The 26,478-nt window shown below is 46.9% G+C and overlaps 1 protein-coding gene across 1 annotated transcript in view; it reads left to right on the top strand.

Moving 5' to 3' along the window:
• LOC8023799 (venom metalloproteinase antarease-like TtrivMP_A) overlaps nt 1–26,478 on the top strand; it is a 51,794-nt gene that overhangs the window by 12,454 nt on the left and 12,862 nt on the right. Inside the window, exons 6-10 of the mRNA XM_040206403.3 lie at nt 2,522–2,652; nt 4,060–4,131; nt 7,109–7,251; nt 13,133–13,138; nt 24,488–24,619. Coding sequence (XP_040062337.2) covers nt 2,522–2,652; nt 4,060–4,131; nt 7,109–7,251; nt 13,133–13,138; nt 24,488–24,619 — 484 coding nt within the window. The remainder of the gene's footprint in view (nt 1–2,521; nt 2,653–4,059; nt 4,132–7,108; nt 7,252–13,132; nt 13,139–24,487; nt 24,620–26,478) is intronic.

Below are 26,478 nucleotides of genomic sequence, written 5' to 3'. Positions count from 1 at the left end.
CTGGACGGCCCTTCGCAGCGAGAGCAATGGTAAACTCCCCCGCGCTCGGCTGTAGCAATTGCGCCGTATCCCAATGATCGCCCTATCATTTCGTCAGCATGCCCCGTGGGACAGAGAAGCCGTCAATTTAGAGAAAGTACGAGCGGCAGGAAAGGGATGCGGTCGCGGATTATCGAGTTTCCGGGGCGCATTTCATGGCGGCGAACGACGGCACTTTTCTACCGTTGTTTACTTTCGCGCACGCCTTTACATCGGATTTTGATCGTTCGTGGCGTATATGGCCTTCGACCTTCGTTGAATAACGACGTTTTCACGCTTCGAGCGCACCTTCGAGGCTCCCGGCCGAATACGGGCGAGTGTCGCGCCGCGAGCCCGGCCCGACGGCAATCGGTCGGCGGCGGCCCCCGTGTCCAAGCTCGCGGCGCCGGGTCATCGGTTTGTGCCGTCCGCGATACGATAACAATTGTAACAAGCGAAAGTATGGAGGCCAGCCGGTTAGGAAACATCATAGTATAAACCCTGAGGCAAATAAAGTTTCGTCTCCGTTATTTCATTTACCCTTGTCTCAGGGTTAAGATTATGACGGTAACATAGCGTTGTTTACTAGTATTTCGCAAAATCGTAACATTTTCTCTACAAGCGACTCCTAGAGCCGCTCGTCAAATTATGAAGCGCGCTATTAAGCTATTCTTTTTTTTTTTCGTGACACGGCATTCCTTTGCGTTAAAACTTCGTCGGCGGCATACCGAAACTTTCTGCTCGTAGCGCAATCGCACCAATGCCGAAAACTTCCGCACGTGCTGGATAAACGTCATCATCGTAAATTCAGCACGTTTTTCCAAGTTCACGGTACCTGTGTTGAAAATATGGTGCATGTTAGCGCATGTCCGGGTCGTTAGCGGCATCCGACGCCTTGGTAAGCGCATCCGCGCGGTGTGAAGTCAACCATCAGTATGGTGCGGGCCCCCGTCCTTCCCTAGATGTTCCCTAGCCTGAAGTCACTTACAAGGCATGTATACACTGTTTTTACATGCGTATGGACAAGTTTACAACGTCGTCCGGAGGACGCTAAAGAACACACAGTAAAAGGCACCTGCTGCTCTTTTTATAAAATCACATTTCCCCACATCCCCAGCAGGGAATCCCTAGCGTTCAGGCCTTGACCGAAACAGTGGGGCCGTTCGTGATGTTTAGGCACTACTCTCCCTCTCTCCCCCACACACCGCCACTCGCGTCACGCACGCCGAAGGGCAGACAACCTTGGTCGCGGTGTCACCTGTTAATTTTGTCGGTCACCGGCGCCATCGAAGTCCGGATGGGGCAAATATACAATTGTTCCCAACCGCAGGCGTCTTGGTTTCCGTGCGCTTCGAGCTTCGAGCGTCGAGGGGATGATCCCATCGACGCTCGAAGCTGGGGAAAAGACGCAAAGCCCCCTCCTTTGTCGAGGGCGTCCCACGGCTGCCGGGGCGACGTGCGTCGAGGCCAGACAGAAGCAGGAAGAAAAGGGGCCTGAAGGTAAAGTAGGGTGCCAACATCTGTCCGCCGCTCTGCTTTTTAGGGTGGTGACAACAATTGTGATACCTGTTGCTGACAAACCAGTGCTGCCTATCTCGTTGCCATGACAACCTCCGCTGTTTTCGTCGACCATTTTGTCACACTCGCACTACGCTAATTCTCGCTAGGGCTAGGAAGCGCTGACCGCTCTCGTTTCGACGGCGAGGTCTGTTGCGTTCCATTTTGTCGTGGGAACTCCAGAAATTGCGCAGTGTTGTATAGATTCCCCACCAAGCAGGAAAGAAGGACGGCGTGAATATCTGCAATCAGGCGACAAACAGCGACAGGCACCACGACCGCCAACCCGCTGAGCCTCCGACTCGTCCTATGAACGGAAACGGAAGTGGCCTCACAGTGTTGCCGGATCTTTCAGACTACACAAACTCAACGTTGTTTCCGTTTAGTGAAATAAAAAGTGGAAACAAATGGCGGTGGGAGAGGATCTGAGAAATTGTAAGAAAATGGCGCCACCCTAAAGTGGAGCGGAACCATGTAGGCGCCTTAAGGAAAAGACGTCACGGTGACACCGGCCTCCGTAAACTCGATGATCCTTCGTTGGAGGCACGTCATCCCTTCGTACGAGGCATGTTGGCGACCCCAAGGCGCGTCTTGCCTTGCTTGGCACAGCTGAACGTCACTACATGGCGACGACGCTCCAGGTCGTTCACCCGTGATGGTCGAAGTGTACGGCGAAACATGTCTTCCGGGGCCTTTCGCAACAAAGCATACTCAAGTTTAGAATTGACGAGAGCTCTCTAAAGCAGGAGTTTTAAAGTCGAAGGTGCCACGAGGAAGTTACGTGTTAAATACCTAGACATGCGACTAGAGCTGTCTATAGTTGGCGTGCGCTTGTCAATACATGTTAAAGATTTTTTTAATGCTTATTTACTTAAAGGAGGCTATTTCGTCTAGCGCAGAACGTGCAATGGGTTAAATGAACTGTTTTAGTTTTTGTCTTTTTCAGTGACTGAAAGAAAACTCGAGGACTTACCTGAAGAGTTTGTCGTAGAAGTCAGAATATTTTCAGACCCCTCTCATGGCCAAAACAAAACAATGGATGATTTGATCAAGTATTTTGGTGTTATAATGAATGAGGTATGGCACATTTCCTTTATGATATTTGTTTATATATCTTAACTGTTAAATTTAATGGTTCCAGACATGTAGGGTGGCACGTGCTGTTAACTTAGCAGAAGGCAGAAAAACGGGTGCAATCGTTTAAAGTTGAGGATTGAAAATATTCAACGTAGAACGCATTTTTGGGATTTTTAGAAAATGTTTAACACAAAGCGATGCAAAAAAAAATTACAAAATCGGGGCGATCAAGAAGTCCTGCTAATTTTAGCAGGGTGTGAGTCGAATCTTATCTGCTAAATTATCGAACAGAGTGCGACGCAGTCAAAATGAAGGCTTACACACCACTCGCATTGGCTGGTGTAAGCGATCAAGTGACCATAGCAAAATATAATAGTGTTTTCGTCATGCTAGCCCCTTTTTTAAAAGCCCCATCAAGCAACATTGGCGGTCGCCACTTCTTGGGCAACCAACATGTGATTGGATCCGAGTTCTCGTCGAACGCGGAGGCATCCCTCGTCTTCAATACGAGCTCCGAGCATGTTCCCAAACTATGGTGAAATCAGAGAGTTGGGCCGGCAACTATTGCACGCTCGTTTCGGAATAGGTATATTGGCATTATCAGTCTTGCTACATACAATTACACCGAGGTTTATCAACCCGAAGACATATTCGACGAAAGGCAGTTTTTTCAGGTACAACAATAGTACTGCCGCAATTACTTTGTTTTTAATAATGTGGAATGTTTCACGATGCTTCAGCTAAAAAAATAGATCCCGACATATGTAGCTTGAAGGTGGGTACATAATATGGCGGCCTGGGGTGGGCAGTGTGCGGTCATAATCCTCCAGCCAGGGTTCTGTTGCGAATCTGCCAGACCCCAAAAGAACTCTGATTCAAACCAGCGTTAAATATTGAAGATCAGCGCCCATTTTTAACGGAGTAAGGTACATTAACACAGATTTAGTCGCATCAGTTCGTTTTTTTTTATTTATGTATTCGTTGTGTATATATGTTCGTTTTTCTTCTTGCGACAATTTGACAGTGTGGTTTCATAAGAATTAAGATCTGGATCATAAAATCAGGAAACGTTTTGGAAGCTGGAAGGTTCCTTGTCAATCCAGCTAAAAAACTAAATAATTTTAGCTGGACTGACAAAGGAATTATTAGATTTCGAAAGGCATGTTGATTTTACGAGTGCCACGAAAAATCCTAACCATTGGAACGAAATATAGTTTGATATTATTACTCGGAATTGCGTGTTCAAGAGATGAAAATGAACAAATACTCTAAGAAATGATTCAGCCTCTAAACAGCGGGAGCGTCCAAAACGCCCAGCTTGTTTGGTCGGTCAGGTATTGCTCGCCGGTTACGTTGCTGCCACTGGGATTAGTATCAAAATTGACATAATATTTCTACCTTTCTTAGGTGAACCTGATGTACAAACAACTGACCGAGCCTAAAGTGCGGTTCATCGTCCTGAGCATTACGCAACTCACGGTATGTTGCGGAACAAAATTCTCGCTTCTCACTAATAACTGCCAAGTACGCGTCTTCGACTGGTTTGTTTAGCGTCATATCCCGCTCACGCATGAAACGTTGTCCCGAAGCGCCAAGAAATGACGTCACCGAAGCCGGCCTGTCGCGTTGCCGGATGTCGCGATCCTGGCGATTGGTGCTAAAAGTGACAGCAAAAAGTACGAGTGAACGCGAGTGTCGCTGTCGTCGAGGGGGCCCCAACTCCTGGTGCCGAAGCTTCCGTGGTCTGTCGCGCCAGAGAGCAACTTGCAGCGGACCAAGCACCTGTCACATGCACGACCGCTTCTGTGACACCGCTAGGGTTGTGGCCGGCAGCATCGTGACGTAACCGTGTATTGGGAGAGTTTGGCTATTCATTGGTTTGAATAGCCGAGCATCTCCTGGCCAACCATAGGCCGCGAAACAGCCCCTGGCGGTTGTCCTCAGCTCTAAAAATGCGACTTGACTAATTTAACCTGTTTTAGCGTCGCCACCCTTACTAAAATATGTATGGACACTTCTAGGACGTTCTATAGAGCAGCGTCCATAGGCAGAACAAAAGGCGTCTATAGGAAGACCACGACCTCTGTTGCCTCCGTGAAGTCGTCCTATGGCTGCCCTATAGAATATTGGCCGACGGACGTTCTATGGACGTCCTATTCTATGGATGATGTGTGGTCATCCTATACCCTCTCTATGGTAAGACGCCATATAGAGTCCATAGGGACTCTATAGGGCGTCTACACAGGGTCTTTACGGTGTCTATAGGGTGCCTGCAGAAAACCCATACGAAGCCTTCAAGGAGTCCCTAGTGAGTCCACAGGGAAGCCATACAAAGTCTACACAGGGTCCTCATGGGGTCTGCAGAGAAGCCATACAAGGTCTACAGGGAGTCCCTACAGGGTCCGCAGAGAAGCCACGCAGTCTGCATGGGGTCTGCGACGGGGTCCGCACCGACCAACGTTTCTAGAGCAAGTCAGTTGGGAAACGCTAAAGAGCATGCTCCGAAAAAGTGGCACCGAACTCTACTCGAAAACCGAACTAATTGCGATCGAAACGCCACCATTCCACACGCAGTGGTCACTCGGATAACTGCACGACCGCGTGTGCTGGTTTGGGACTATCGATATTCGACAGCATGTGACTGTTCTGCTTTGGCTTGAATCGGCCACTTTGGCGCCGAAACATATACGGTAGAAGAGGGGTTTCAGGGATGCCAACCCCCGTCTCCCAGGCGGACGCGCCGCGAATTGCAAGTTTGCAACCAAAGTTAGGACGCACCCAAGTCGAAACGCGCTACCTGAAGTCGCCGGTGAGGCATGGCTGTAAAAAGAAATATTAATTGTGCCGCAAAACCCTGTAAGCTAAAAGTGTATGCAAACATCACGCCCATGTCATTTTGTACTATCTCCAATAAAGGTTTCTACAAAAAGAGCTTTTTCCCATTTGTTTTTACGCAAAAACGTGCTCTGCAAAAGTCATTTTAAAGAGTGTAGGGTCCTTAGGGGTCTGCAAAGAAGCCATACAAGGTCTATAGGGAGTACGTACGGGGTTCACAGGGAAGCCATACAGGGTCCACAGGGAAGCCATACAGGGTCTACACGGGCTCCTTATGGAGTCTGCAGAGAAGCCATACAGGGTCTGCACGGAGTCCCCACGGGGTCCATAGAGAAGCCACTTTAAGCGATGGTGGTACCGCGGTGTGAGAATTGCACTCCCTAGCTCCTGGATGATTGGCCTCATAATAAAATGGCTTGCCTACACTTTCCTGACGTGAAAAAAAACAACATAAAGTAAGGTTTTGATACTGCGCCGCATACAGCATAACTAGACTTACTTACGCGTCGCGCGCAGACCCAGCCTAGTATACCGCTGTTTTACGACGATCATCCAGATGACCGCAATTTTGATAGGCACCAGTGCGCCCCCTATGGGTTGTGAAAGTTGCGAATGTCTACGGGGGCCGCAGCGACCCACATATATTTACCTCCCACTGAGAAAGTAAAAACATTATTCCGGCACAAACTAAACACTTCCATCTCCACAATGAATATACCCTGAGGTTGGATATGCCTTCAGACATCAATGTAACATATTGATACCCGGAACTTAATTAACAACTCTTTAACTCGGACACCTCGCTACACCTAAAGAAAACGTCTACCCGGCATCATTTTATTAATGTACCAATATATAGCTCACACCATAGAGAGGCAATAGGATGTCCATAGACTCACCAGGACCACAGAACGGAAATAGGGAGGAATGAAAAACCTTTTCTTTCGCGAAGATCTCTATAGCGTTGTTGTGTCCATTCTGTGGTAAACCAGTGGTACATAGACGGTCTAAGAACTGTCTACAGGAATCCATAGGATGGACAAAGGGGTAATAGAACGGCAAAAGAATGGACATAGGACGTCCATACATAGTTTTGTAGGGGCAGAGTAAAAAGATACTCTTCTTGGGTGACTGAAAGCTTAGCGCATGTGAGGTTTCGTCATGTTCATATTCAACGGTAGAATAAGCGAACGTGCGCTTCAAACCAAAGCAAACTGCATAGTTGCGGTACACCATAGTTGCGAACAGCGCTCTTGATTTGCTATCACGCCATTGTCACCTAGACGCCGAGATTGAACGCTTCTTTTTCACGCTTTAAACGTCGTTTCCAATATTGTGACGTCCCGTTCTGCTGGCTGGACTACGCTGTGTCGGATTTTCAGTTGAAGTCCTAACCGCGGGAAGAATATTCGGCGCTGGCGGCCACCTACGGTACGCCCATTGTTGAAAGTCTCCCAATATTTGGCCCAGGAAGGTGACACATGTACGACGTCTTCGAGCGGGAATTGAGGGACCAGTTTTTTTAGGATGCGGTATAAACACAGCGGTCGGAGACGCGTTCCAAGCACCATATATAGATCCCTTTACATGATCCTTTCACATGGCTGTTCCTTTGTTCCAGAACTACACGTTCACTCGCCGCAGCCGGGATCCTAAAAGTAAACAACGGATTATTAATCTATGCGGAACCCTGGGCCGCTTCTACAATTACGTGAAAGCAACGTTGACGGAGGACACGCAGGATGCTGTTATCTATGTCTCGTCGTAAGCTAACCAATCTGTCTACTTAATAACAGAGCGTTGTGGGAAATCGTTTCGATACCTCCGATAACAATACCCGATAACGATACGACGGATGCGCAAATGCGTAAGCGGGGTATCGAATGTCGTTGTCCGAGTTATCGGAACGATCTACTAAAACCAGTGTTGGCGGGCAACGCGTTACCACTAATGGCGTTACCGGCAACGCGTTACATTTTTGGTCACGTTATATCCCACTACTAACTTTTTTAAAGCAGTAACGGGTAAAGTACTTACGTTACTTATTGTCAGTAACGGGGAACGAATTTACGTTATTCTTTACATCTTTTGAAGACCTCATAAAATACTTTATATTTATTTGTGTCTTGGCGCCAAGTCCTATTAATTGTTGCCATCATCCCACAACACCTGCACGCTTTCTTCCTCAGTGTCGAGAAACGCTTTCGGCGTCGATGCCGGGTGCAAAAACATCGTTCAAAAGTAACGCAAAAGTGACGTGCGTTACATTTCTAACGATAGCCTTAACGCGTTCCTTTCATTTTGAGTTAACGTAGGTCGGTAACGCACTCATTTTATATACAGGTGAGGAGTAGCGTATTCCGTGTCATTTTTTCTTCGCTAACGCGTACAGATGACTAAAGCTCCCCAACGATGACTCAAAAACCTGGCGAGTGTTTTGTTTGAGTGCGCATCTTTGGGGGTAAAAACGGTCTTTGTTTTTAAATCGTTGACTTATATAGAGGGTGTTTTATTAAATGTTTACAGACTGTTAAGAAAAACCAGTTAACCTTCCTTAGTGATGCCTGTGCAGGTCAGTTATGCAATCAAGTCATAATATATGGAGTTAATCGTCACGATAAGTAAATTAACTAACTAAGATTTCTAAATAACTTAATAAAAAGCAAAGATACACAGCGCCATCGAGGACCATTATTTTGGTAAATTTACGAGAGGCTCGGAACACGTGGGCAGAGCAGTGGTACGCTTAAAGGGGGACAAACAGAGATATTCTTCCGCCTGGCGGAAAGTCCTCCTCGCCCTCTTTCTTTCCCTTTCTCTCTTGTATTGTAGCACGGAGAGGCGAGGGGAAAGGTCCCCTTTTGCGCCGGCTTCTTCTGAGAGGATAAGCCGAGAAAATCCCAATGCTGAGCGAAGGGCGATGGGTGCGGCAGCAGCGACCTCGTGACTTACGGCTATCTTCAGCTCCTATCGCGTAATGTGCCCTATTTTTTTGGTGCTCGCCAAGCCTAGCCCCTCAGGTGTAGGCTTTACGGAGCTGCAAGGCGGCGCCCTCGTAGTCACCGAATTTTAGCTGTCGAAGTTCCTTGGTATTGCCCGTGGCAAAGTATGCGCATATCTTGGGAGCTGCAATACATCCGCGCACCCATTGAAGGGACGTCTCATGGATATTCTCGGTTGATCAAGGAGCTCAAAACACACGCGCGAGATGTGGTGACTTGAATATGTAAAGATGACTTACATCTTCACAAAACATTTCAACTTCAAAAAAAAAACGGCTTATCACGCTCAAACCTGCCTCAAATTGGGATCGATGTAAAAGGAAATGATGTACCTGGCGCGGGCATCTTGTAGACGGTCTCTGCTTTCTAGCAGCGAGCACAAATTATTGTGTGCCAACGAATGTAGATGACATTTATATTTACGCATCCCAACAACCACATGGGGTGAGAAGGCAGCAGTGGTGTGTGTCGATGCTAAAATGTTTTAGTGGATCATCTTTAGCTCTTGGATGACCATACCCTACATCAATATATAAGCTATAACCTTTCTGTGAGCATTCTTGATCGAGTGCGGCTATCGAAGCGTGTCGTGTTATAGTTCAACGTTGCTTAAATCTGTGCCAGAACACGTGCTGTCACTGAAAATTATTTTTGAGGCATTCAAAATAAATAAAATCTAGCCGATTTTTGTAACATGAAACGTGTTTGTAATTTGTCATTGCTCACAAATTGTAGGTATACTGCCACACAGTTAGCACGGACAAACTATTGCCGGTCTTTCTAATTTTCGTTTTTTCTTAGAAGTGAATGATGTTTAGAAAACTGTTAATGCAACTATCCAACCTAAGTGGCAGAGCTCAGTTTTAGACAATACATGTTGCTGAGCAGAAATAGTAAAAAACGCCGATGTCGCGTTCGGGCCATAGAGATCATACATACTAACTCTGGAGGAAGAGGTCCGCCATTTTCCCATGCATATTGGCTGCCACAAGCGGTAGAGCATGCAGGCAGACCAGGCAGACCCTCGGGGTCCCTCACATGGTTACCAACTGCCTTCGATTTCACAAATATAATTATATCATCAGAGCAGTTTCATGAACTTCAACAATGCACGAACTTACCGGTGGAAAGATATTCGCCTTCCTTTCGAAGCTTTCTTTTTACATAGCGCGCAGATGCACAGCCTCCAGTCAACACTAAACTCAACCAGATAACCGGCTCCGCGGGTGGCCGCGCCCGGGAATACGAAACCGCGCAACCACCAGACTTCCGAGATTTCCACAGAAGGGAAGTTAATGCAGCGTCATGAGTATGCTGCATTTTATAAGCTTTAGAATAGCTCATAATTTAGTTTACAACGTTAAATTATCACTGTTTATATTGCTGAGAGCTTTCAGTCTTCTCGATTACCACTGCGACTGTCGTCCTTCCACTGGCAACATTGGTGTCTTTCTCTCGTGTTGTGTCGCTCTCTTTCGCGATCTTTCACTCGGGACCCAGGATCTCGGCGCGCGGGATTTGCCACACCTCCTCACCCACCTTTACCCCCCTGGTTCGGGCTAACAGTGCCACGTAATGCACACATACCGCTACAAGATCAGCGCAAGCATAATATGGCAATGGATTTGTTACACAATTTGTTTTAATACATGAAAAGTTTCACGAAATCGTCGCAGCGCCTTGATTATCACTGCTTACAACGACTCACACAGTTATCAAGTCGTCAACATCAGTCATCTCTGTGGTTTCATAAAAAGTGAAGTTCAGGATTGGTCGGAGATGGCTACGCTTACACTCGTATGCTTTTTCAGTTTTATCTCGCATATATACGCTTCTTGCTCAAATAAACAGGGGTATCTGACTTTTCTCTCGTCTTGGTCTTAACAAGTTTTGAAACAGACAAAGCAAAAGTGATTTAATTAACTCAGGATTATAAGTTGAGCGAAACATTTGCAAAGTTCAAGGTTCCCTGAGTCGTCGTTTGTATTCAATTCCCCCTCCCCTCAACACCACTCCCTTCCTCTAAATAAACAACGTAATTACTTTATGAACCACCAGTAATAAAGTGTATTCGCACAATGTCTATTTGGCGTAAGAAAGGCCTCGTTTAAATGTTCGAGCAATGAACTGGTCTTCTTACTGTGCGTGAAACAGCTAGCACGAACGCAATATTGATATTTTTACGCAAGGGCCATGCAGAATTTAGTGTAAAAGAACAAATTGATGCTTCGTGAGTTGATGCCCAATGGAAGCACTCTTTACCGAATCGCTTGTATAAAAATAACAACTTTTCAACCATAAAAACAAAACAAAATAACACCACTTTTTGGGGGGCCACTAAATTTACTGATTCACTCCGCTAGCGTTGATTGTCCAGCGGTATGCGTACATTACGGGACCCTGTTAGCGCAAACACGACATCGGCGCTTTTTGCTATTTTTCCCAGCAATGTATTGACTCGCACTAAAATATACCGCTTAGGTTGGATACTGGCATTAACGGTTCTCTAAATATCATTCACTTCTAACAAGAAAAAAAAAAGTGGGGAAACACCGGCGATAGTTTGTTCGTGCTAACTGCGTGGCACAGGGTACCTGAAAGCTTTTACAATGTTAAATACAATTCTGTGTCACGTTAAAAAAATGTCTGCTTTTGCTTTAGTTTCTTTGAGACACCGGAAATACTTCGAAGTGGCGTCCCGTGCTATGGTACCAATACAAACAACGTTCAACCATAACACGACTCGCTAGACTCGCCAAAAACGGGTTGAATATTGTCTTTCCCGCTTCATAGCCGCAGTCGATAAAGAATGTAAACAGCGAGTCTAGCTTACATTCGTTGTGGGGTGCGGACCGTACGGTTATCGAAGTGGCTAACAGCAACCCAACTTACTTAAATTGACATCCACCCTTGATGCCCTCTCACCCCAGGTGCTTGTTGGGAATGTGTAAATATTAATTTCATGCATTTTTCTGGCCATCGTGTTCTGCGAGTTAGGCACACAACAGGGCATTTGAGTAAATCGTTTTCAAAGGCCCGCTGCCACTTCTGGCGCGCGTTTTAGAGAATGCATCGAAGTGGCAGCGCGAGCTCCCGCTAAATATAGCGTGGCCTGAAAACATAGTCTGCTAAAGTTTTCCAATAATTTGTGCTCGCTGGTACAAAACAGAGACCTTCCAGATGCCCGCGCCCGGTACGTCGTTTTCTTTTCCATCGATTCCAATTTGTGGCAGGTTAGAGTGTGATAAGGCGTTTTTTTTTTTTTTTTAATATGTAATGTTTTGTGAAGATGTAGGGTCATCCTTCCATATTCAAGTCACCACATCTCGCGCATGTGTTTCGAGCTCCTTGATCAACCGAGAATATCTATGAAACGCTCCTTCAATGGGTGCGGGGATGCATCGCAGCTCCCAAGTGTGCGTTTACTTTGCCACGGGCTAAACCATAGACCTTCGACAGCTCAAATTCGGTGATTGCGAGGGCACAGCCTTGCAGCTCCGTAAAACCTACACCCGAGGGGCTATGCTTGGCGAGCGCCAAAAAATAGGGCAGGTTATGCGATAGGAGCTGAAGATACCTGTAAGTCACGAGGTCGCTGCTGCCGCACCCATCGCCCGTCGCTCAGAATTGGGATTTTCTCGGCTTATCCTCTCAGAAGAAGCCGGCGCAAAAGGGGGCCTTTCCCCTCTCCTCGCCTAGGGTGCCTTCACGTGCTTAGCAAAGCGCACATGAAGGCTCCCTAGCCTCGCCGTGCTACAATACAAGAGAGAAAGGGGTGAAGAAAGAGGGCCAGGAGGACTTTCCGCAAGCGAAAGAATAACTCTGCTGGTCCCCCTTTATCAGTCGTGTAACATAGCAGAAGCTGGGGGTGCGAGTACGTGCCCTTGCGGATGTTTCGTCTCTCGTAGAGTGCCTTCATGTGCGCTTCGCATAGAGTGATGCCAACTGCCTGTTTCCCTTTCCCACACCCTCTTCCACTGCCATTTTGTTTCTCTCATTGTTTCTCCGTGCGCCGGAAAGTGGCCTTTGTGTCCATCGGTCCTCCCATCCGAAGGGGAAAATGCTAATCCTCCCTCCGTGGGTTCCACAACGCTGCTCCGAACTTCTGAGATAAGGTGCTTGTTTCCGGGAAGGTTATAAGCCCCACGGATTATCGCCGAGGAACAAAATGGCTGCTGGTTTGTCGGCGAGTGGTATTACAAAGGGTGGCATCACCCTAGCAAAGCGCACATGAAGGCTCCCTAGTGTCTCGTCATCGGGCTTTTTCCGCCACTAGCCTTGCGCCCGTCACACGGACTTTAGCACACCACCGTGCTTGAGGCGCGTTTCGCCCCTTCCTAAAATGACTTTGTTGTTTCCGATGACGCTCAGCAAGGTTCCAATTGAAACTATATGTTTATTTTTGTCGAATGATAAGGTAGCTTACAAATTTAAATTAATTATCCGACCCATCGTAATACTTATCCTCCTATATTATGTCCCCAAGGCCGTATAACTCGCCTGCGCTCAGAGCATTAATGTACATTTACGGATATTTAAAGAAAAATGTGTGAAGCTTAAGGGGGTACGTAAACAAAATTCCAGCACTCTTTTTTTTTAGCTTTAATGTGTTGCATGTTGCAGCATAACCTCAAAAATACCAGTCTTTCGTTGAAAGCAGTCTTGCAGGTAACGCGTTACTAGTAATGACGTTACTGGTAACGCGTTACATTTTTCACTAACGTAGTAACGTACTCGTTACTATTCTGAATGACTAAAGAATAAAGTATTTTCGTTACGTTTTTTACGGTATCGGCTATCAAATTACGCTACTCGTTACTCTTTACTTTTGACCAAAACTGGTGAAATACATTAGGTATTTGGGAAGGGTCACGACGCCTGATCTAACGTTTAGAATAGCAATCCTGCGCACAAAACTGGAGACGTTAGGGAAACTAAATTTAGGTTCACCAAGCTCAATGCAGGATTGAGCTCCTCTGCTCGAGGGGCGACTACTTGCGCTCGAGCACGCAATGGCCAGGCAATGCCGTATCTTGCTGCTAAGACTTCTGAAGCTTCGATTTCCTAAAACGGTGGTTTTTCCACTTATCAGTCCATCTATTCACCCATCCATCTCAAAATCCTGCACAAGCTTATCGCTGAACAAAACCAGCGTCCGTCACAGTAAACTTAAGAAAAGGGAAAAAAATCTGACAAAAAAAAAGACATCCGTTAGAGGGCGTCACTATCTCGCTTCTCGAAGGCGAAAAAAACCTTCGGCTACCAGCTAATCCCGTTCGTCCTCCTTTTCTTTTTCTTTTTTTTTCATAGTGTCACCACCCACAAGAACGAATGACTGCGTTAGAGCCCCCTCCCCTCCCCTCCCTTCTCTTCCCCCTGTACTTTGTGCAGCAGAGGTAGACATAGGGGGGGGGGGGGGGGGGAGAGAAGACATCCGTTTAAAACAGTGGACGGCTATAAATAGTGGCGAAGCGATTTGCTGGTTTCTCTAGTTACAAAAAACAAAAAGAAGAAAGAAACCTTTTATTGATTTTTTTACTCTCGCTCTCCCCCTCGCTGCCTGAAAGTTCCTGACCCACTTTTGTAGGCAGAAGAATCTTTCGCTTGATTAGTCCTTACCTCCCTAAGGTCATAATAAAAATATATAAAACAAGTTTTAAACCTGTAAAAAGTGTGCTGGTAACCGGTGCCCTGTTCCACATAATGAAGTATATCAGTCTCTGGTAATAGTATGAACCGGACTATTACTAAAATCGGCGTAAAGATGAGGGGTGTTGGTTGGCTGGTTGCAGTCCCCGTTCGCATGCCGCCAAACATATGTACTCGAACATATAAGTAACGTAAAAGTTACGTCAAAGTAACGTTCGTTATTTTTGAAAAGTAACGGTAACGGTATATTGTTAGGTTTGTAAAAAAAGTAACGTAGCTCAACAACGGGTTAATTTTTACCAAACTAACGAGTAACGCTATTTCGTTACTCTTTTTGGTAAAGGGCACAACACTGGTTGAAAGGCAAAAGGAAACTAATTTTAAAGCCAATTAAACGATCTTTCAATGTGCCTTAGGTGGGTGCATGCGGAGCCTATTTGGGAGGTAATCTAGCAACGTTAAGGAATTCGCTACGTAGTCATGTAGTAGCAAACTCCATCGGGGCAGCGCCGCTCTTTGGAATTTCAACATTTCCCCTGTTAGCTTTTCTCCTCAACTCATAAACCGCGCATTGTAGCAAACAGTCCAACAAGATGGAGAAAAGATACACCACTCTTTCTCGGACCCTCATTTGTGTACCCAGACACAGTCATCCATTCTCCCCCTAGAAGATTAGCCCTTCGCTCCAAACTTGGACAAAAATATCTTTCCCCACCCCGTCCAGCCCTAAGCTGACAGTACTGTGGAAGCTAAGCGCTCCTTCGGCCAGCCACACGCTCGTCACTCACGGGTACTTCGAACGGCTCGGTTGTAACGCGTTGACGTTATTGGGCAGGAGATCGAACTGTAGGGGGCGCTTTATCGAGGTTGTTGTCCCCACAGCCCGGTGTTTACTAACACAGCAAAACAAAGAAAGTGAACCTCGTCATGCACGGCCTGGACACGAGCGCTTCGCTCTGACCAATGCTGGCCTTCGAATCGTCATCTTCTGGGTCCGGATATTTCGTCGAACGCCGTTTCATCGAACGCCGTTTGATCGAAGCCGTTTCATCGAACGCCGTTTCATTGAACGCCGTTTCATCGAACGCCTTTTCATCGAACGCCGTTACAGCCTGTAATATTTTGTAATTTATTTTAATTTTTATACACAACGTCATTTAATTTTGTTAAATGACAGGGTGCAGTGACGACATAAGTTCCATCGTGAACATATCCTGCTTCGAAACGAACGCCTCCATGAAACAATGACCCCTCTCTTGTCACATGAAACAATTAAAAGTGAGACAAAAAGCAAAAAAAAAAAAACAGAAATTACGATGTGTTTTTTCGGGAAGCGGGTAGTGTTTTATCGTCTGACAGCGTGTACGTGTAACCTTGGGTTATGTGAGGATCCGAAAGGGTGCTGTCTTTTTGGGTGACAGAGTACACCCAGGGCTTTACTATTGTCTGGTGCGGGTTGGCCTTCCTAAAGGGGTGTCCGAACAGGACACTACAAAACGCACGACTGCGACAAATCGTGAAAATTGAAGCGGACGCGCCCGCTTCAATTTTCACGATTTGTCGGAGTCGTGCTTCTTGTAGTGTCCTGTTCGGACACCCTTTAAGAAAGCGTCCTGAAGATTATTCATAGGCAAAAGGGTCGGTGATAAAGTTAACAGGGAAGGGGTGGTGGTTCCAGTCCAGGTGTAGCCCGAAATCATGTTGGCTGACTCTTAGTGCAGCTTTTGTCTCTGTAAAGTTTGAAAACTAAAAAAAAAAAAAGCAGAAACGTTTAATCTGAGCATAAAGCTGATAATAAGAGTATCGTTATATTTTATTTCGTGTGCTCTCCTGGCAGAGTATCGTTATATTATAAGCGTGCTGTCCTGGCAGTTAAATGCTTTTCGTGAATAAACCTTCAACTAGCGTAAGCTTGCAAACGAGCTGGTGTGAATCGCACATTACTGAAACCCCCAAAAAGCCGGTAAAAAAAAAAAAAAAAAAAACGACATTGACATTTAAAAGTGTTTTAAGTGTCGGTCCTTTACGTCGAGTGTCATGTTTTCTGTCATGTACACGAGTAAAACTTTTCAGTAAGTCGCATACCCATTTGTTTTTATACCAATGGTTTTTATTTCTAGTAATTTGGCTCCACGCAAAAACAGTTTCACAGTGACTACCTTAGTCTTAGCAAATGTAAGGTAAAACATCTATAAAACACTGTTATGCCCCAAAACTCGATACAGAGAAGTTCGATGAAACGGCGCTTGATGAAATGGCGTTCGATGAAATGTTCATTCATTCGATGAAACGGCGTTCGACGAAATGTCCGCTACCCGTCATCTTCGATATCGCTGATCAAAAACAAACAAGAAAATTCGGTTTGTTGCCCCCACAGCTGAAGCGTGCCGCTAGAGGCGTGACTGTTCGATATCCTCCCCAATAGACCTTTCCAGGGGCAGCCTCGAACGAAGCGATTTACGGGTCTAGGACTTTTCGGTGTAGGGCGTTTCGGTGTAGGACCTTTCGGTGCGGACTTTTCGGTGCACGGACTTTTTGGTGTGGGGCTTCTCGGTGCACGGACATTTTCGGTGCACGGCCTATCAAAATCATGTTTTTTTTTTCTAAACGTAATAAGCACTACTTTAGCTAGAAATTTATTTTTTCCAACTTTATAATTTTCTATACTCGGTAATCTATTTACGGCCACTCACCGATATACCGCCTAAGTGACTTTGTTATGCGAAGTGCCATTCTACGTGAGGATTGGAGACGTTGGACTTCATGGATCGTTTGCCGGCGTCTCTTTCCCAACGTGCACACTAGTCGCATCACATGTCTGAGGTAATTTTCAATAATCTCAAGCTTCCTGCTGTTGGGGCCTTTTCTACACTAATTACCAATAATATTCCCCTCACCTTTACAGAAGTCGCGGAAAACGCCTGTGTCGACTCAACGCGTAAACACCGATGTGATGCGTCTAGTGCGTACGTTGGAAAAGAGACACCGGCAAAACGAAACATAACGTCAAACGTATCCAGCCCTCCCGCAGGATGGTGCTGCGCCTAGCAAGGTCACTTATTTCGTACATGAATAAGTGACCGTAAATGAATGACAAAGTTTACAAATGTATGAAGTGCGAGAAAAAATATTTTTTTAGCTAAGATAGTGCTTTACTTCTTTTAGAGAAAACAAAACACAACATAAAACTCGCGATTTGAATGACCGTGCACCGAAATGTTCGTGCACCGAAAAGTCCGTGCACCGAAAAGACCGAACCGAAACGCCCTACAATGGAATGTCCGGATCCCGCGATTTACACCGCGCGTACTTGGTTCTGAGAAAATACATAACTTTTTTGCACAGCTTCAAAGCAAATGAACAAAGGTGTCAAATCCGTCCCCACACCCCAGACCCGACCCTATCAGCTATTTTTCGCGAAGACCCGCAACATAGCCGGGAAGGCTTTTTGAAGGTTATCTCGACGGAAAGAATCCTCCAAGAACGTCAAACTGCCTGCGTCGCGGGCTGCTTGATGTTCGTTCTCTTCGTTCGTTTCGTGCTAAGGCTGAGCAGGCTACGAGCCCTGGCATTCCGTGGTTCTCACGGTGGAAGGTAACACACAAAGGGTAAGCAACTTAAACAGACAAATAAAGCAAAATTTTTCTAGAAAAGATGGCGAACTTCGAATGCACAATGCGGGGAGGGGGGGGGGGGGGGGGGGGTCCAGGCTGACCGGGTTTCCACAGCTCAGGTGGCTGGCAGACCTTTCTGACTGATAGGGGTCACCCGGGTCGCAAAATGGCGGTGGCCAGAGAGCTTTTTTTTCAAAGGTCTTTTGACAGCACCACAACGCCGACAACGCCACCAACGGCAAAGCTCATAGCCATGCCAGCCTTGCTATGTCACGAATGCGGGAAACGTTTTCTTTCTGTTTTTGTTTGCTGCGGATGTCCCCATGACGCATACCGCTCTCCGTTCCCTTTTCTTCAAGCGCTTGCTCGAGTGCACCGTTTGGAAAGAAAAATATAGCGAGTCGTTCAAAATACAAACGTGCGATTATGATTTACGGTTATTTTCCGTTATGCTTGTCCCATTTACGAACAAAATTTGAATATCTCAATTTTTTTTCCCCGTACTCCTTTAAAAGAAAGGACCTTGTATAGTGGTGCGACTACTAACCTGGTGTGTTCCGAGTGGATCATTCACGAATCGTTAGATGACCGCATGCGTGTACGAGGTTCTCTTATATCGAAGCATGCAGGGAGGGCATACGACACCGAATATCTGACGCGCGACATTTCGCTCCATGAGCTCCGAGTCGCGCTGTGCTGGCACACACTGTCACGGATCCACAATTTTGTCTTTTTAAAAACATTATATATCCCTGAGCAACACCTAATGTACAAACAAGCCTCCATTTTCCCACACCAGGTGTGTGCACTTCGTGTCCGCAGAAACCAGATTCGCGTGAGAGAAAGCATCTGCGCATGCGCAATGCCGACAGCAGCGCCACCCCTTTTGGCGTGACAGGAAAGAGTTGAGTTGGTGTATAGGAAAGTTCACAGATTGGGGGGGAAGTGAGATTGTCTTTGTGGGATCAACTTTCTGTGGCAGTGATAAAAAAAAGTAGGGGGCGGAGTTACTCCTTTGTGCCAATCCGCCAAATAGTTCCGCACTTTTAAATGCGTCAGAAGTTATTACCCTGGTTCATGCAGTCGTCTTTGATTTGAATAGTCGGGGTTATGACTGGACTGGTTTCGTGAGGCCGATGCGCGGTTCCCGCCGTGATCTTTTGCCCCGTTCCCTCTTTCGTCACCTACACTTTCCCTCTTACAAGAGGAAGAGCCTGCCGGCACGCTTCCAAGGACGCGTCGCGCGAGCGGGAGAGGAGGGGATCGAGCGGCCGTGGCGGGGCACAACTTACGCGACAACGTAAAACCGAGGCGCAGCGGCGATGCTGTTTCCACGGAACCGCCGACACTCGGGAGGAAGGATTGGCTCTTCGTTGAGAACCGTATGCGCACCGTAGGCGGCGATCGAAGCTAGCTGTGCTGGATGCATCCGAAACCGCCGACGCCCTGGAGAACTGACTGGTGGCTCTCCGAACACAACAGCGTGCGGAGCGTTGCGAGGTTGGAATTACCATCCTTCGCTGAGTCGGAACCACTGCGCTAAATACTGGCGCATTTTGTCGAAAATCTGAGTAGCGATAGCGGTGATTTCGGCAAAATTTGAGAGTGCAGCTCTTAGGCGCCCAGTTCCGGCTTGAGCGGCGTCGCCGTCGCCGTCGGCGTAGCCGCGCGGTGCATTATAAGACAGGTGACGTCACTGCTGACGTCACTGATGACGTCATCAGTGACGACGACGAAGACTTCATCAGTGACGAAGGCGTCATCGGTGATGGTGACGTCACCAGTGGCATCACTGGGGATGTCACTGCTGACGTCATGACGATGACGAGGACGTCATCATGATGACGTCATCGTAACGTGACCTCGCAGGGATCACGTGACCCCGGTGACGTCACGTGACGCTCGGGAGGTCACGTGACCCTCGTGAGGTTACGGCGACGCCGCTCGGAGGGAGGAGTAGCAGGAAGGATGAGGAGGTGAGGAGGAGGGAGGAGGGAGTATACCCTCCCCTCAGTAGCCTTCCCACCTCCTCCTCAAGAGCTGCGCCCTAATTAGGCGTTACAGGGAGTTGTAAACGGCTTTCGTTTTTGGCTTCGGTTTCAATTTGCGTTTTGGCGTGCTACAGTTCATCGTTTCGTTTGAGGATGGCGGTTGAGAGCGCTGAACGGCAATCGCCGAGAATTCAGACAGATGCGCGTCTCTCTCCCAACGTTTCACACGTTTTTAAGCACGAGCCAACGCTTTTTCTGTACCACTCGGACCGACTTACGAGGTAAATTACACAGTGGCTAAATCCAGAAAGCTTATATATATATTTTTTTTTCTCTTTTTTTTTTACATTTGGCTAAAAGAAAAAAAAAAAAAGGAAACAGTGCCACAATGTCCTTTCATGCGCGAACGGGATGGAGCCGACAAGAAACCCACCAATCTCCGAGTACGCCGTTTGCTTTATGCTGTTATGTCTGATCGTCGGCACCACAGCAAGATGATTGGAGCCCATTTAGAAATAGTGAACACTATGATGTCACTGAGAGGATGAAAGTGGCAGGGAGGAGATACGGTAGGGCCCCTCTTCCAGCTCTACATTCGATAACGCTTCGGCCTCGAGCGTGCTCGCAGAGACGAAGCACGAAGGAAAGCAAAGAACGAGTGCATGTGTGGCGGGCGTCTTGTCAGCAGTCTCGTGCACGTTACCCGACAAAAGTAACCGACCGCAATTACAATTACTCTTTGTTAGAAAAATCTTTTTGATTATAATATTGTATTACTTGAGGAGAAAAAGACTCTATATATGACTCGTCAAAAGTTTGAGGTCCGCTACTCTCCCCAAAATAGGTGGAAGGATTGTGGAGAGTACTATTATCTTTGGAAAAAATCTTTCGCCGCTTTCTACTGTGACTTCTATGAATGAATATTTGTGGCACAAAATGAAAACGCACTGCACACACAGCAGTCATGTTCATATTTTATGCACCGTTTTCATGGATCAGCTTTGAATCACTCAGGAATCACGCTACCCTGATGGCATTTGTTTGCTCTGCGTCTGTACCACGCTTTCTGTCTTTACTTTCAGGCTCCCGATCCCGAAAAGAACTGAACAGGGTATGTGCACGTTTTCATTACTCAATTGAATCTCACCTAGACAAGCTGGAAATCTGTCTAGCTCAAAATAATACTATTGACGACAATCACAAACCACTAATCGGCTGGTATCATGGGTGATACATAAACCACCGTAAAAAATAAAAAATAAATAAAAAATTAATAGAATCTAGATTCGGTTAGGAGTAATTTTATTGGAAATATTGAAATATGCACATCACAAAGAAACATGTGCACTTAAAAGGGCCATGCAAGGACTTTCTACTGGTTTTTAATTTGCACCGAACCTGAGCGCACTGAACGTTGTAATTAATGAAACTTTTCTTTTCTCGAAATTCGCTTTATTTTAAAAGTTATAGGCAAATTAAAATTACAAACACAAGCAAAAAATAACCTCCTTCATGACGTCCTTGGTTGCTTAAGTGGCCATGAACTAGAGGAGGGGTAGTGAGCATAGCGAGCGCTCACCGGCTGCCGCACTCCGTGTTGACGGCGCGAGAGGGCGCCACTAAAGCATGTTCTGGATAGGCTGTATGTAGCGGGCGACCAGAGCGGCGCTCATCGTATTTGCTGCGCGATTAAACACTAATTCGGCATGACACCTTATTGGCCACAAACGACAGCAAACACGGGGTAAAGATCAGTTCAGGATGGGAGCCACTTCGCGCTGCCATACCGCGAAACGTCCAAACCGCAAGGCAAAGCTTCTCGCCGAAGGTCTTCGGAACGCTCCGAGGCGGTCGGAGCCTCCAGTCCATAAACGACCGCAGCACCACCGCGTACATCCGGGACCTTTCCGTATAGGCGCCTGATCCCACTACTCTTTTCTAGTATGCGCCACCTTTTCCACCGCTTGGTGGCGGGTATGTCGAAGGGTAATTTCTCGTTTCCGTACTTAATACACTGCATTCGTTTCTTTTCTGATCTAAAATACTGAACAACAACTACTTTTATAATTGAAACGGTTTGCGTCACTCATATTTTGTTTTCCGACTAAAAAGAAGCTTTTAGCGGCTCCGACCAGTAGTAAGCCCAGGACCAAAGACGTCACATTTTGCGCGCTTTCGGTACCGTGGGTCGCTTCCGTCGGTGAAGGAGGTTTCCGCGTCGTCCGATTAAATTATGACGCACTGATATTTAGTTACTCTCTCCATGCCCGCTCGCTTGCCAGAACCCCAAGAGACGTGGAAACCGCAAAAATGGTAGACGCTTAGATATGATTGCAGGGCCCCTTTAAGGGGTGCTAATTTGCGCGTGAAGCATATTGTGTGAATGCCGTTTTTGTAATGCGAGCATCTCATCCATTTCTCGCCATTCACTTCTGCGCGAACGCCGTTGACGTAAAGTGGGTTTCACACACTTGCGTTTGGTTTGAAGTTTGTTGTGCAGTCTTGTAATCGCTAACGACGAGGGAATACACGGGCACCACCTATCGGATAGCTGTGGCACAATCGAAGATTTCCGTACATTTACTTGTTCTTTCACTCGTCGTTATTTCACCACGGGCTAGAAAAAACATTCACAATAATATTAACCACCATTTCTCGTAGATAGTATGAACATGTAATATCGCAAATGCTGTGAAACATTTAGTCCGGTGAAATGCAGCTAAAGGACCACCTCATTGATGGCGACAGCGTGCCAGTAAGTTCTCTAGAGAGACAAGATTTAAAAAAAAAAAACCAAGCAACTGTGCACCAACTCATGTTTACAAACAAACCGGAGCGCCCCTGGTGGTGCGTCACCAGCGCCGCGCACGCGCGGTGGAGTGAGTGCAGGAAGCGCTGAGCCCCGGATCAACAAACCAATGCTATGTTTTGTTGGCGGCGTCGGCTTGAGTCCTCGCTATCTTTCTTCGAGTTTAAAATGTTGATTTTACGACTTCCTTAGTGGCGTGAGCGAAAGACGATGAGGCTCGTTACGCCCCAAAACACCCCGCAAACAATATGACGTGCGGCGATTCATTCGCCTGAATGCCGCATAATGGACGCTAACAGCGTGATGAGATTCTGCTCGCTGTTTTCTGTTGTGACGCCGCTTGGGCTACATAAAGCGTGAACCGTAGCTTCAATGATTGACAGTCGATACGGAAGATCGCAAGCAGGATCAGACTGAGGAAATCGAGCTTAACAAGTCGGTGATGGCCACTGGTAATAATGATCAACATTACTGTTTACGCCGAGCCTACTCACACCAACCAACCATTAAATTTAAAAGTCTTTTTGAGACCTGCACTGACTTCTTATCGGAAGTACCGAGTCACTGTTTGGTATACGCGCGGTTGTCGTTCGAACGAGCAGACAACTAGCAGCAACGTTTGAAAGAGCAAACGACAGCTCGAATGATCAGGCGACCGTTTGAACTTGAAGATGCACTGACCGTAGTCCGGCCGGTGGTCCGTACAACTTGACGGTTTTCCCGCGTTCATATTGGAGCAATGCAAATATATCTGACAACCACAAGTATCCGTGAATTCATCCCAAGGTGCTTCCTGCACAAGCAATCGTGGTCAGACGGCCTCTAATTTTTATTTTTCACGTCACCTATCCACGTTCTACGACGAACCGAGCAGGGAGAAAACACAGCAAAACTGACCTTCAAACCTTTCCCGACTCTTTTGGTACAGCCACAGTCGCGGCGTTTCGACAAGAAGGCCAGCTTTTGTATGTTTTTTGTTTTTACAAAACAGCACAGGAATGCACGTACCGCATGGCGACTTCCGCCCACAGCCTCAGACCGGAAGTGCGCCCGACGCCACTACCGCGTTGTGGCGTAACAGAGCTGAGTTTGTGTATTACCACAGAGAGCACTTTCACATCAATGACGGACGGCTCCAGCGGCAACTGGTTCCCAGTGCGCATGTGTGGCGTTGCCGCGGGGCGTGGGAAGGCTCGAAGGTGCGTCTCAACGCTCGCAGCCGATCAACGCTTGTGTCACCTCCTCGTAGCACGTATTGGTAACGCGATCCACAAGCCATATGACCCCGATCGACAAATTGGAGGCATTCTCAAATCTAGACAGGCGGTGTTTTCTCGTCCTATGTGGTTACAAGAGCTCGTCGTCGATACCAGTGAAAGGGCCTGTTATCGGATGCCCAAACCGTACCAAGCGAAAACCATGCTGATGCATGGCAAGAGTACGGCGCAAAGTGGCAGACGGGCATGCGGCTTGGCGTCTCCGCGTGCTATGCGGAGCGCAAGTTCGTCTGCTTCTTGTGGCAAGGGTTGTGGTGGCATCAGAACGCCGAGCTCTCATTGGGTCTCATTGAGGGATAGTGGATAAAACTCAAAGCAAGCCGCCTTAAGGTCTACACACTATCCTTCAATAAGAGCCAATCAGAACTCGGCGTTCTGATGTCACCACACCCCTTGCCACAAGAATCAGACAATCTTGCGCTCCTCATAGCGTCTCACCTGTCGTGAGACGCTGAAAGTCGCGCCGGCGGCGACGCTGACGCGGTTTAGGTGGCGATGCGTGTTTGCACCAGTCATGACATTTAAGTATGGTTCTGGGAGAGGTGTACGCCTTGTTTTCCAGCTGATATTGTCGTAGTGCAGTTGATGGGAGGAACCAAACGCAAGTGTGCGAAGCATGCCCTCCGATTGCCATGTCTCTTCTCCTCTGGTTGTGAAGCCCGTCTTTTTTTTCAGGATGCTCACATTACTGCCACGTATGCAAGAAGAATCCCGTCGCCACTACAACGGTGAAATTCGGCCCACCTGGACCAGACGAGGCCAGGATCATAGCTCACGAACTGGGACACTTGTGAGTATATGACCATTGTTGATCGAATACTTCGAATTTAACGGCGCAGTGGCTGGCAGGAATATGAACTATTGCAGAAATGAAGAACTGTCTAGCGTGTCAGTCTCGTAGAGGACGGTTTCACGTGACGTACTTCCTGACAGAAATCTCGGCAGGCGCCATGTTGGTAAACTTTCGCTCTATGTCATTTATACCGAAGTTGTTATGCGCTAGGATCTGGGAGAAAATGCGTGCGCCGATGTTAACAGAAAAACTCCTTATTGGTGATGGCAAGTATGAATAAGTAAAAATAAAAAGAAGGGACAACCAGCGTGAGTAATATTCTAATAATGCCTTCCTTGGCATCATTAGATAGTGAGGTACTCATCCCTTGTCTCTAAGCATCGTCCTCGAGGTCGTCCTATAAGTGTTCCTTGAGGTTCTTGTAAACGTCGTCCTCGAGGTCGTCCTATAAGTCTTCCTTGACGTTCATTTAAACGTCATCCTCGAGGTCGTCCTTAAAGTCATCTTTGAGGTCGTCCTAGACGTCGTCCTCTGGGCTTCGTCCTCGAGGTCGCCCTAGAAGTCGTCCTTGAAAGCGTCCTTCAGCTCTTCCTAAACGCGGTCTTCTAGAAATCGCCATCAAGGTCGTCGTAGAAGTCGTCCTAGACGTGGTCCTCTAGGAATCGCCCTCGAGGTCCTCTTAGACGTCGTCCCTCAGGTCGTTCGAGAGGTCGTCCAAGGCAATATACGACATTTATAAGTTAAATCGTAACTAGGTCGTATAGTTGCCTTAAAGTTGTCGTAAAGTTGTTGTAAAGATAACAGCGTCGCTGGCCCTCTATCTTCACGTGAAGTGGATAGGTTCTAGATTTTTGTTATTTCCTGAAGCAATGTTTTCAGGCTCGCTCGAATTTGTTTTGTGCCCTGATCGACTGTGCCAGCCAGAGCAATCGGTAACATAAAAGAACATCGGTAGGTAGTTGATGTTTCTACAAACCGGTCTTTCGAGTTAAAACGAGTCAGTGCACGGAACGCTGGCTCGTCGGGAGGCAAAATAGTTCTGGAAAATGCTGCCAAGCGGTACCAAAAAACAAACAAATAAATAAAATCTTAGCTTAAGCTTCCAAAATGCATGGCCTGTCATACTCAGTCATGTAGTCGACAGAGTCACTCGCTATGCTTGTGCCCTTGATCATTACAAAAAATGACGCTAACAACTGAGCGTCTGCATGCAAACTAATGGGGAAAGAGTGTCAGATGCTGTTCATCAGCATTGCGGAACGGTCTTTACCGGAAATCAGAAAAAGCGTTTCCTGGTACCGTCCATCTACCCAAGCACAAACCTGAAACGGGGAGTTTACCAGGTTGGCGCAACAAAAGTTGCCAAATTTTGTCCGCTACACAGAATTTTGTTCCGAACATACTAACCCTGCAAAAGTACCTCCAACATTGCTGTGAAAGAGGTTTTAAGTTCCAAAAATTTGCCAAACGTAAACGTCAATAGAAGACGAGCTTAAAATTGGGGACACAACATAAGAGTGGTGGCTTTAGCAGACTAATTAAAGGCGTAAACAAAGGCAGATGTAGGGATACCTTTGAGGTTACCCCGATTCTGCAGAATGTCGAAGACCACCTCAGTCTGTGAAGAAATCTTTACTACTCTACAGGGTTGCGCTTTGTAAATAGGGCTTCATGCTTTCGTAGTATCTTTTTTTATCGAACTCGGGGCTCTGTTTTGTTTGGGCCGGGGGGGGGGGGGGGGAATTAATTTTCCCTCCATTTCGGTGTTTTCCGGTATCAACTTCCAATGTCAGAGAAAGGGAGTTGACGAGAATGGGACACGAGCATGGGATTCCCCAAATTACGGGTGACATTCG

This window comes from Ixodes scapularis, unplaced genomic scaffold (genome assembly GCF_016920785.2).
Source record: "Ixodes scapularis isolate PalLabHiFi unplaced genomic scaffold, ASM1692078v2 PGA_scaffold6__148_contigs__length_123643588, whole genome shotgun sequence".
Taxonomy (NCBI): Eukaryota; Metazoa; Arthropoda; class Arachnida; order Ixodida; family Ixodidae; genus Ixodes; species Ixodes scapularis.
The sequence above is the reverse complement of the archived record's forward strand: the minus strand, read 5'-3'. Positions and strand labels throughout refer to the sequence as shown.